Source organism: Nannospalax galili, unplaced genomic scaffold, assembly GCF_000622305.1.
Source record: "Nannospalax galili isolate Female #2095 unplaced genomic scaffold, S.galili_v1.0 scaffold433, whole genome shotgun sequence".
Classification (NCBI taxonomy): Eukaryota; Metazoa; Chordata; class Mammalia; order Rodentia; family Spalacidae; genus Nannospalax; species Nannospalax galili.
Window position 1 is genome coordinate 9,768,703 of NW_008338715.1, and position 12,797 is coordinate 9,781,499.

Sequence of the window (12,797 nt, forward strand, 5' to 3'; positions counted from 1 at the left end):
TCTCGAAACGTACATAGCGAGACATATAACTCAGACCTGCCTGAGTTTCTTCATAGGGAGGTGCAAGGAATAGCTGTAGATGGCATCGTTCTAAGCTTCATTAAGACACCTGTCATGGTGCCACCAGTCTTGAGTATGTTCTCAGAAAATGTGGACGGCACAAGGCCAGGGACTCTCGAATTTCTCAGCGATTTCTTCACTTCAACCTTGGGAGATACTTTAACCCCCACTTTATGAATGAAGAAACTGATGCACAAGTTTCACGTGTGTTGGGGCTGGAGAGATGGCTTAGCAATTGAGTGCTTACTACTCTTACCAAGGAACCCTCTTTGGTTCCCAGCACCCACCCCAGGTGGCCCAAAACCACCTAGCACTCCAGTTCCAGGGGATCCGAAGCACTCTGGCCTTTGTAGGCACCTGCACACATGTGTGGTACACATATAATCATGCAGGCACACACACAAGTGTTTTGCCTGAGCTGAGCAGGGTGGCGCAGGCCTTTAATCCCAGCACTGGGGAGGCAGAGACAAGATGATCTCCGTGAGATCAAGGCCAGCCTCGTCCACTTAGCAAGTTCCAGGACAGCTGAGGCTATAGGAGCTACAGGGAGTCCCTGTCTTTAAAAAAATCACAAAAGACAAGAACAAAAAACCAACCAAGTGTGTTGCCTGAAGTTTCGGGAAGATATGAACAAGCACGATTCTAAGACAAGAGCAGCTAATACCATCCCAAGCCACCGCAGGACCAAATGGAGTGTCTGGGCGGAGTCTCGTCAGTGATGGCTCCGCCCCCGAACGCTAAAGGAACGTCAGGGGCGACTCTGGGCGGAGTCCCGTCAGCGATGGCTCCGCCCCCAGCGCTGGTGCGGACGTTACGGACCACTCGGAAAATTGACGTGAGGGGAGAGGCAGAGTGGCTGCTTTACGGCTGCTGGGCAACTGCTGCTCGGCTGGAAAGCGTCCTCACGTGCTGTCGCGAAAAGGCCGGGTGGGAGTCGCTGGAGGCCCTTCGGGGGCCGCGGCAGGCTCAGGGGCGTGGCGAGGGCCTGAAGGAGGCCGGGCTGGCGAGGCCGAGCTCCCAGCACGCCAGCCCGACAGCTCCGGGACCCTGCCCGGCCTGGCCTTGGAGCCCCTGGGGTGGGCCACCTCTCCTGCCTCCGTCCCTGTCCTTTCAGTGAAATGCAGGTGCACCTGCGTCCCTCCTCCAGCATGGTTTCGAAGAGCAATGAACGAATGCTTTGGAAGCCGTAGGTTCATTGTTACCAAAGGTAGTTATGTGATGTAAATTAAAACGCAGGGGCAGAAGGGAAAATAGAAACCCAGATTATTTGCCGATATTTATTTATAAGGCCCGATAATTTAGGGAGAATCCCTAAAGTGATAGAATTTGCTGAAGACTAAATAGAATTTGTAAAGTAGTAAGCAACTTAAACTTGTGCTATTACATGTGAAATCTGCTTGCTAGATTTTCCTTTTTGTTGTTGTGCTTTTAAAAGGTCCCAAACATAAACACAAAACACAGCTCTTAAGGGGAATAAGAGATCATTTATTATGAGTCAAATATGAGCGACCTTTGGGTTGCCCTGAATACCGTGTTCAGGGAAGTTATGTAAGATTTTATAGTTGCAGAACAAAAGAAAGTGAGAAATGAAGGCGTTTTTCAAATACATTGGTGGACCATTAGGTGGGTTACAGCAAAGTGGGGAAATTCAGTTATATTTTTGGGTATTATCAGGTGACAGATATTCTTAGCTTTTGGGTTAGTGGAAATTAGTGCTCTGTTAAGGTTTCATGTATAGGCATAAGGGTGTTAGGCCAGGCACAGATGATTGATAAATGGCTGTTAAAATAGCCCAAGATAATTTATGAGTCTGAGCATTGCAGTTCTCCAGAATCAAAGTTTTAAATCAGTCGGCCATCCTTGTAGAGTCTTCAACATAGGTGCAGCTTTTCTGGGAACTTCGGTTTGTTGTCTTGCAGTGCTGGGTGTGGGACCTTTCACACCAGGCAGGCATTCTATCATTGAGCTGAGTATCCAGCCGGTACAGTCATTTTTGCTAGTAGAGAAGTTTCTTGCGTTGCTCTCACCAGTCTCTCTAAACCTCCCTCTCCTAATATCCTCCTAATATTTCTTTTATACAAAGACTTCTCTGCCACTGATGTTTAGACAAAGGTCATTGAAATGAGTCTTCAGGAGCTGGTCCATCAGGTAGCCTCCATTTACCTGGACAAAACAGCTGTATGTTTTGATGAATGCAGCAGCCAACCTCCAGTGTATTATACCTACAAGACTGTGCTTAGTGTGGCTGCAGAATTATCCAATTTTTTGCTATCACACTGTGACTTTCCAGGACTTCGGGAGATTGGTCTCTACTGTCAACCTGGGATAAACTTACCCTCCTGGATTTTAGGGTAAGATTTTTAGTACTATAGATTGATATTACTCTAAGCTAGCTTGAAGTTTTTATACATAGAGCATATTGTAAGTTATTGTTCTGTTTATTGTTGGATTTTTCTATATTTGTCTACCAATTCTAAAGAGGCTAAGGTTCACTTTTCTTCCTAGTATTATTTTTAATCATTTGACTTTAATTAATTTGAGCTTATTTTGGAAAGATTAAGTCTTTTTTTTTTTTTTTGGTCTTTTTGAGACGGGGTCTCCCTGTATCCCCAGCTGTCCTGTAACTCACTATGTAGACCAGGATGGTCTTGAACTCACAGAGATCCGCCTACCTCTGCCGAGTGCTGGGATTAAAGGCATGCGCCACCACGCCCAGCTAGATTAAAAGTTTTTAATAATTGATTTTTATTTTTGGTTGTTAGCCTTAGCCTTTAACAGCTGCGCTATCCCTCCAGCCCAATAATTGATTATTTAAATAGCTCTAAAGTATAGAGCCTTCATTTGTCTGTCAAAAGAAAACAATTTATAACAGTTTGTTACAAATTAGGTCAAAGAAAACAAGGATTTTAGAAATAATGTAGCTTATTTTCTTTTGAACAACTAAAATTTTAGGCACTCAGGTAGTCAGTGAACAAATGAAGGAGAATTAAAATCAAATATGAGGGCTGGGGTTGTTGCTCAATGGTAGAGCACCTGCCTACCATGTGCAAGAACCTGGGTTGGGTCGCCAATACTCCCACTCTGCAAAAAGGAAAAAAAAGAGCCGGGCATGGTGACACACGCCTTTAATCCCAGCACTTGGGAGGCAGAGGCAGGCGGATCTTTGTGAGTTCAAGGCTAGCCTGGTCTACATAGTTCCAGGACAGCTGGGGCTACAAGGAGACCCTGTCCCAAAAAAGACCAAAAAACAAAAAAAAAAAAAAAAAAAAGAAAGAAAAAAGGAGATATATAACCTGTTAGAATGTCAGATGTTAGAGTGTTAGATGCCAGAAAAGGGCATCAGATCCCCTGGAACTGGTGTTAATGGACAGTTGTTATCTGCTATGTGGGTGCTGGGAACTAAACCCTGTCCTCTGCAAGGGCAGTCAGTGTTGTTACTTGCTATACCGTCTCTCTAGCCTCAAAACAGATTTTTTTTGTTGTTGTCTTTTTGAGACATGGTCCCCCTGTAACCCCAGCTATCCTGGAACTCACTAGGTAGACCAGGCTGGCCTCAGACTCACAGAGATTGGTCTGCCTCTGCCTCCCAAGTGCTGGAATTAAAGGTGCGTGCCACCACGTCCAGCATGCAAAACAGATATTTATAACATGTTTAGTGATTTAAATTATCTCTCTTGTGATTTGTGTTCTAGGTCTTTACATTAAATAAAAGCTGCCAAAGAATTATAGAAATAAGTTGATACTCATCCCATAATACATGTCTTAGTAAATTAATTATGTAAGTGTGAGTGAAATAAAAAAATGTTCTAAAATTTGCACATTCAGTCACTGACAGTTTATTGAGAATTTACTATGTGCAAAGATCTTATGTCCCCAAGATGTCCCTTCAAGTATTTTTACTTAAAATCAATAAATGCTGGCCAAGCAAGATGGCTCAGTGGGTAAAGCAAGACACTCATATACAAAGAATAAAAATAAATAGAAAAAATATTTTTTAACTTAAAAAAATTTATTGAGAATTTCATATATGCATATAAGGTGTTTTGATCAAATCCACACCCACTTCCTCCCCTCCAACTCCTCCCATATCTCCCCATCACTTTTTTTCTGAGAGCTTCATGTACTCTTTCTTTCTTTCTTTTTTTTTTTTTTTTTGTCTTTTTGAGACAGGTTCTCCCTGTAGCCCCAGGTGACCTGAACTCATTATGTAGACCAGGCTAGCCTTGAACTCACAAAGATCTGCCTGCCTCTGCCTCCCAAGTGCTGGGATTGCAGGTGTCTGCCACCATGCCCAGCCTCCTTTTTTTTTTTTTCTTTAATGGGGCTTTTTGCTACTCTAATATTCCCCTCCTCTGAAGAGATAACCCTAAAATCTTTTAGGGATTAGATAAAAGCTCCCAAATAACTTTTTACATTTTTGGCCTTTGGAATAGAGTATGTTGCTAAGAGGCCCAAGGACATTTTGACTTTTAGCCAAGAAACTGGCTACTTTAGAAAAAATAGTTTTAAAAAATGATTATCCAGGCATAGTGACACACACCTTTAGTCTCAGCACTTGGGAGGCATCTTTTGTAGTTCACTAAACTGCATGGGAATGTTAGCTTCTTTTACATTATCTTGCATAGACAGATAGATGAGTTAGACTCTGACCCCTGTTTGATATTTTACTAGTGGCCAATTAGCCAAGTATATTATGCTATAATATATTAACTCTTGAAAAAATTTGTATTTCTATATATTAAGTGGTAGAACTTTTTTTTTTTCAAAATTGAATATTGAACCTAGGGATTTGTACATGTAAGCAAGCTCTCTACACGAACTACAAATCTCAAGTGATAAGAACTAAATATAAAATTTTATGATACTCCACTTATTCATTGGGCGCAAATCAAATAATATTTACAACCAAGACATGGCCATAAAAATTGTGAAATTCTAATGAACAATAAAGTACTTGGAGGAACAGAAGTGCTTACAGGAGAATACATCCACCAACATTCTGTGCTGACCTTGTACTTGTTTCTACAGAATTCTCCAAGTCCCTGCTGCTTATGCTCCAATTGATCCAGACTCGCCACCATCATTATCAACTCACTTTATGAAAAAATGCAACCTAAAGTATGTTCTTGTTGAAAAGAAACAGGTTAATGTAAGTCTTGGTGTTTAGATTTTCTGAGGGCAGGGGCCGTGTGTGTGTGTGTGTGTGTGTGTGTTACATTTATCTTTTAACATAAGAGTACCTTTAAGTTCCCTCCTCCCCTATCTTGATTTCTAAATTCACTAACTCTGGTGGCATTTTTGGGCCTTAGCACTGTCAACATTGTGGGTTCGTGTTTGTTACAGAAAGTATCCCGTACATTGTAAGATGATTAGCAGCACTCCTGGCTGCCACTCATTAGACACCAGTAGCACCTCTGTGCTATGACATCCTCAAATGTCCAGGTCTTCCCAAATGTCCCCTGGCTCCTGCTACCCCACACACTTCATTGAGAAGCACCACTTTATGAAACTATCTTCTAACCTTGTAACAACTCTTTGTTGTGAGTTTCTTTTGTGTTTCCAAAGTTTCTGATTCCTGTGTTGGAAAGTTTCATGGTACTTGGAGAATTTTAATTTTGCCCTACTATACCTAAAGCAGCTACAGTGATTAACAATGTTAAAGAGTTGCAACCAAGCATACAGTTTGAAGAAGAGATCAGCTGTTAGACCACATGTTAGTGGAAAACTAAATTTATTTTTAAAAAATTGAACTGTTGGGGGCTGGCGAGATGGCTCAGTGGTTAAGAACACTGGTTGTTCTTACAGAAGACCCGGGTTCGAAATCAGTACCCACATGGCAGCTGACAGCTGTCCGTAACTCCATTCCCAGGGAATCCGACAGCCCCTTCTGACCTCTGCGGGCATTGCACAACACAGGTGCACTTACCTACATGTGGGCAATACACGCATACACATAAAATAAAAAAAAAATAATAAAATAATTTTTTTAAAGTTTAAAAAAAAACATTGAAGTGTCTGAGGCCAGGTATGGTGTGCATGCCTTTAATCCCAGCACTTGGGAGGTAAAGACAGGCAGATCTCTGTGAGTTCAAGGGCAGCCTGGTCTACATAATGAGTTCCAGGCCAGCTGGGGCTATAGGGAGACCCTGTCTCAAAAAGACCAAAAAAGAAAAGAAAAAGAAAAATTGAAGTGTGTGCCCACAAGAGGTGTAGCTAAGAAACACTTCTACTGCGTGTTCACCAAGAGGCAGCCCATGTTTTATTATTATTTATTTCTTGTTCATAAAATGCTTTCCAATGAGGAAGAATATTGTAGGAAATACATTCAGCTTAGCCTTCTCCCATTTCCTATATGAGCCTATTTATACTTGGAAGTAATGCAAATGCATTGAGTATTTTTGTGTCCATGCAGGTGCATATGAAATAGCAAGAGCTTGAGCTATATGGACTGCCTCCTACAGGATCATGAGGATTAGAATGGTGCCTCTAGAAAGAAAACTAAAGGATTAATTTGGTTAATAAGTGTTTGAAAATAAACCTCAGTATCTGTTAAAGCCTTCTCTTACACTCCTCAGACTGTTCATGCCTTTGTTGTTGGAAGTAAGAAAAACTCAGTTGGCACTGTGCTGTTTAATTTTCTAATAGTTTTGTGAAAAGATGGTTGGGTATAAAAACCTATTGTCAGGGCTGGATAGATGACTCAGTGGTTAAGAGGACTGGCTGCTCTTACAGAGGACTTGGGTTTGGTTCCCAGCATCCACATGATAACTAACAACTGTCTATAACTCCAGTTCCAGGGGATCTGACACCCTCTTTTGGCCTCTGTGGGTATGGTATTGCACAACATGATTACACCTATATACAGGTGGGCAAAATACTCATACACATAAAAATAAAAACAAAAATTAAAAGAATGTATCAAGATATGCTTTATGAAGGCATACAGTAGGGAATTTGCACATGGCAAAGCCCCATGAACAGTTCCTTGCTTCCCAAGCCATGATTTTGATGATGGTATAAATGTTTTTGCTTAACAAAGGAGCAGTAAGCACCTACTGCTTTCCTAGTACTCACTAGAGCAGTGAGTTATTAACTGAGGACAGTCCAGAAATGTTTTTGATTGCCCTTATAAAAATGGGATGCTACAGGCATCCAGTAAGTAGTAGATGGTGCTAATAATCCTATAGTGCACAAGACAGGCTTCCACAAAGAATTAAATGATCCAAATGTCAGCAGTGTAGAGGTTGAGAAACCCTGAGGGATAGAGATGGTGTTTGGGAGGGCACTGGTGTATAGCATTTCTCCAACTTCGTATGAGGACTGCTGTTGGGGAGAAAAGGCTGGTACTCCCGAAGCTGCCATGGTCTACAGTGTGATGGGGCCCCAAGAGAACCGAGTGTGACAGTAGACATAGTAAAGTCAAATGGAAAAGAAAGATTTTGAGCTAGGTCTTAAGAATATGTAGACCTTAACTGTTTTGTTTGTTTGTTTGGTTGGTTGTTTTGTTTTGTTTTTAGACTCTCATGTGTCCTCGGCTGGCCTTGAACTCTGTAGCTGAGGGAGACCTTGAACTTGTATTAGAAGATTCTGCTGCCTCCACCTCCTGAGTGTGTCATCATGGCCAGTTTTGCCTTTAACTTTTTTTTAACATTATAGGCTATCTGTGCCACAGCCTACCACTTATACTCACACATACAACACAAACACAAGCAGAAAACATTGCAGGCTTACTGAAGATAGACTTTTTGTTATTTATATTGACTTCTTTTATGGAAATTCAGGTTGTTTTATTAAGCTGTTTAAAAAAATCAATACAAGAAAGCATATTCAAAAGAACCTCACTTTAAATATATACAAATCAGATGTGATAGTATATTCCTGTAATCTCAGCACTCAGGAGGCAGAGGCAGGATGATCACCTCAAGCTTGAGGCCAAGATCTATATAGTGAGCTCCAGGTTAGTCTGGGTTACATTGTGAGACCCTATTTCACAAAATCAAAAACCAAACAAACTTACTACCTTTATATCTAAACATTTCTGCATCACTCCATCACCACCAGATCTCGAGTCAGAAACCCAACAGTCACCTTGGGCTCACTTTATAACCAGCAAGCCACCATCTCTATTGATTTTTTGCTCATAAACCCTTGAGGACCACTCCTATGTAAAACTAGCACAAGCTTATATGACATACCAGAATGGTTGCAAAGGACTCCTTAAATGGCACTGACTTAGCAGAAGCTTACCTTTCTATCCTTGTTGGAACAGAGTCTGCACCATGCTGTTGCTACTTCCAATTGGATCTCATCACATACAGGTTAAGGGGCAGACTCCTTCGTGCTAATTGTACAAAGTAATTAAGGAACTGCATTTCATCTCCTGTCAACACCACAACCTGCCTTCTCCCTTTTCTTTGATTTTGCACCTTTTTGGAAAACTTACTGTTTTCCAGGTCAGCTTTCTGGGATCATACATTCTGTATCATGATTGTCTGAACTACCTATCTTCTCATTTGGAGAAAAACTACTTCTAATGTAGATATTGCCTATGAAGCTATCTCTGACCCTTTCTGCAGAGTTAAGTTCAACTTCTCAATGAACATTTCACTTGTATGTCATTATCACACTTACCATGTTGGTATTATAATTACATGCTTTTATATGTCTATTTTGAAGCTGAGTTTAAAAATAAGGACAACACCTTACTCTTGGAAATATCTTATTTCTTTTTTTAATCCTAGATCTATAGCTGGTACTCCCATCCCTTCTAAGCCATGTTGATAACCAAATGAATATTTTATATCCTATATAAAAGAATGCCTTTTAATATTTGTAAACTTCATCACTTATCTGATAGAAATTCAGATCTTCCCATGAAACATTTTTGAAGTATGAGATGATTACAGTGGAACATAAGGACCTGATGCTCTTCAGACTACATTGGGAAGATGCTGAGGTGAACTTGATGCTAAGTGATGGAAAAGAGAACTATGAGAAAGAAAATAGAAAAAGCACAAGTTCTGAGAACAGCAGTGAAGAAAGCCAACACATGGATGTGAGGCTACCGAGTTGCTTAGCCTATGTCCTGCACACGTCAGGGACCACAGGGACACCGAAGGTTGTCAGAGTGCCTCATGCATGTATCCTGCCAAATGTCCAGCATTTTCGGTAAGTTCCAGCCACTGAATCCTTCTTAGAGTTTGGATTTTAAGCTGGGTGTGGTGGTATCAGAGGCAGAAAGATTACAAGTTTGAGACCAGTTTGTACTATGTAGGGAGACTGTCTCAGGAAAACAAAGCAACAGAAAACAAAGGAATAAAAGAATTTTAAGCCGGGTGTTGTGGCGCATGCCTATAGTCCCAGCACTTGGGAGGCAGAGGCAGGCAGATCTCTGTGAGTTCAAGGCCAGCCTGGTCTATATAGTTCCAGGACAGCTGGGGCTACAGGGAGACCCTGCTTCAAAAAGACCAAAAGAAAAAAAAAAGAATTTTTAATGTTTATTGTTTGTCTTATTCTAAGTGGATAGTCAGAAGTAACTGAGTAACTGGGTCTGTCATCTTTATCTGATCTTTGGTTCTCTGCAAAGAATGCACTTGGTGATATAGGCCAACCATAGAACACACAATAGGACTGAAGCCTCTGTGTACATGCATATGAGAATGTGTGTGAACGTGCTCTTATGAGTGTGTGTATGTGTTTATGCATGTGTGTGCATGCCTGGGATTGAGCCCAGAGCCTCACACGTGCTAGGCAAATGCTCTAACACAGCTTCATCCCTAGCCCTGTTTTTTCTTTGTGTTTTGACACTGGGTCTCAGTTGCCTAGGACAACTTTGAACTCCATCTGTAGTCCAACTGGGCCTCAAATGTGTTATCCTGCTGTCATAGCCTTGGTAACTAGGATTATAGGCCTATACCACGAGCCCTACTTCTTGCTTTTTAATTATTAGTAAAAAGAGAAGAAATATTTCGTTGGCAGAGGCACGAGAAGAGGTATGGGAGAAAGGAGGTTTTCTCTGAATGTTCATTCTGGGCAGGAGCCTGGAATGCCCAGTTCAAGTTTAAACTAAATCTATTAGATGACGGGTAGGGACTACCAGAGTTGCCTGTCATTAAATTCATCCTTATGCTAATATGGAGTTTGTCCTAATACGGTCAAAGGGGAAATCTCTAAAACTGAACTGCTCATTTTGTGATGAAGGAAGCAGAAGAGGGAGCATACCACTAGGTGTAATCCAAATGAGGACTACTACCCTAGTAGTAGGAACCTGCTGAGATGCCTACATAATTTAGGTCAGTGTAACTTTTATGTGCTTTTCAGTTTTTTTTTTTTTTTTTCTGGTCTTTTTGATACAGGGTCTTCCTGTAGCTCCTGCTGTCCTGGAACTCACTACATAGACCAGGCTGGCCTTGAACTCACAGAGATCCGCCTGCCTCTGCCTCCCGAGTGCTGGGACTAAAGGCATATGCCACCGCGCCCGGCTGTTTTTTAAAAAAATATTTTATTATTTTTATTTTTTGTGTATGTGTGTATGCCTGCATGTAGGTAAGTACACCCGTGTCGTGTGGTGCCCTTGGAAGTCAGAAGAGGCTGTCGGATCCCCTGGAACTAGAGTTATGGACGGTTGTTAGTTGCCATGTGGGTGCTTGGATTTGAACCTGAGTCTTCTATAAGAACAGCCAGTGTTCTTAACTGCTGAGCCATCTCTCTAGCCCCAGTAGTTTTCAGTTTTTAAGTAATATTAAAAGGTAAAAAGAATTTTTTGAGGCTATAGCTCAATGGCAGAGTGCTTGTCTAACACACAAAATACTGGGTTCAATCCTTGGCACCACAAAAAAAAAAAGAAAAGAAAAGTATAAAGAATCAAATGGAATTATTTTTTTTTGTCTTTTTGAGACAGGGTCTCCCTGTAGCCTCAGCTGTCCTGGAACTCACTATGTAGACCAGGCTGGCCTTGAACTCACAGAGATCCACCTGCCTCTGCCTCCCAAGTGCTGGGACTACAGGCATGCACCACCACGCCTGGCTAATTAATGTATTTTTAAAATTTGTTGTGTCTAAAATATGTTTCAGTGTGCAATTGACATAATAATTAATGAAGTATTTTACTTTTTAAAAGAACTACTCTTCAAAATTTGATTTATATCTTATAGTTAAACATTTTGCTGTAAACCAGCCACGCTTTTGGTGCTCAGTATATTAGAGCATATTAGATAGTGGAGGTAGATCTAGAAAGAGCTGGTGTTTAAATGCCATAAAGAAAGGTGACTGTTGTAATTGCCAGTATGGTCTTCAGTGACTTCTGAGCACCCATGGCTCAGGACACCTTACGTAGACTGCAGAATGGGAGAATGTAGAGGTAACTGGGGTATTCTTTTCTGGAAACCAGTTGAATGGAAAAGAAAGATAGAATTCCAGGAGAGTGTGTAATTTTTTTTTTTTTTTTCGGTCTTTTGAAACAGGCTCCCCCTGTAGCCCCAGCTGGCCTGGAACTCACTTTGTAGACCAGACTGGCCTTGAACTCACAGAGATCTTCCTGCCTCTGCCACCCAAGTGCTGGGACTACAGGCATGTGCCACCATGCCTGGCCTTAGAGAGTGAAAGTTTTATTTTATATTGGGAGAATTTTGTAGGCTTTAGGGCAGGAATTGGTAGGAGGATTGGCTTGAATAATGAAATAATAGAAGTATTGGCAAAGGACTGGAGCCTTGAGAAGGGAGGGGTAGCACTGAGAATACTACACAGAACACCTCTTGCAAGGATAATGATAAGTTATATCAGCTCCTTAGTGTTAGAGGAAGCCATGAGTTGTAACTTTTGAAGGAAAAAGAAGGGCCAAAGCAAAGGGACTCTGATATGTTTTGGAGAACTAACTGGAAGAGAGTGGGATAGATCTGGATCCTGGGGAACGTGGGAGGGACAGCTTAGAGGCACTGGACACAGAGGTAGGAATGGTATAAAGTGAGAGCAGATGTTTGCTCAGTGAGGATAGAGGGCTGGTTTATGATGAAAATATGTTGCTTTCTTTTTTTTTAATTAATTTATTTATTATTTGTATTTGTATGAGTGTATTGCCTGCTTGTTGGTAGGTACACCTGTGTTGTGCAGTGCTTTCGGAGGTCAAAAGAGGGCATCAGATCCCCTGGAACTGGAGTTATGGACAGTTGTTAGCTGCCATATGGGTGCTAAGAATTGAACCCAGGTCCTCTGCAAGAGCAGACATTGCTCTTAACTGCTGAGCCATCTCTCTAACCCCATGGATTTTTTAAAGAAAATTTTTATGTGAGGGCTAGAGATGGCTCAGTGGTTAAAAGCACTAGCTGCTCTTGCAGAGGACCTGGGTTTGGTCCTCAGAACTCACATGGCAGCTAACAACTGTCTGTAACTCCAGTTCCAGGGGATCCAACACCCTCTTCTGGCCTCTGTAGGTACTAGACATGCATGTGGTGTGTGTGTGTGTATAGGCAAAACAACAAAAAAATGTGTGTGAATACGTGCCTGTATGTATGTATATGAATCATGTGTTTGTCTAGTGCCCACAGAGGCCAGAAGAGGGTGCCGGATCTCTTAGAACTAGAGTTACAAGAGTTTGTGAGCTGCCTGATGTGGGTGCTAGGAACTGAATCTGGGTCCTCTGAAAGAGCAGTAAATACTCTTAACTACTGAGTCATGTCTCCAGCCTTTGAAAGCCCCAAGTCTAAACTGCCCCCAAATCTGAAACTTTCTGGAACCAGCAG

At 41.6% G+C, this 12,797-nt stretch overlaps 1 protein-coding gene across 2 annotated transcripts in view; it reads left to right on the forward strand.

Moving 5' to 3' along the window:
• Positions 1 to 882: 882 nt before the first annotated feature.
• Aasdh (aminoadipate-semialdehyde dehydrogenase) overlaps positions 883 to 12,797 on the forward strand; it is a 39,315-nt gene continuing 27,400 nt past the window's right edge. The window contains exons 1-4 of one of the 2 annotated variants that reach the window (XM_008833298.3): positions 883 to 1,267; positions 2,144 to 2,411; positions 5,089 to 5,209; positions 8,918 to 9,228. In XM_008833298.3, the coding sequence (XP_008831520.1) occupies positions 2,182 to 2,411; positions 5,089 to 5,209; positions 8,918 to 9,228 (662 nt within the window). In that variant the 5' untranslated portion in view covers positions 883 to 1,267; positions 2,144 to 2,181. The remainder of the gene's footprint in view (positions 1,268 to 2,143; positions 2,412 to 5,088; positions 5,210 to 8,917; positions 9,229 to 12,797) is intronic. The other variant, XM_008833299.3, reaches the window with a different exon arrangement.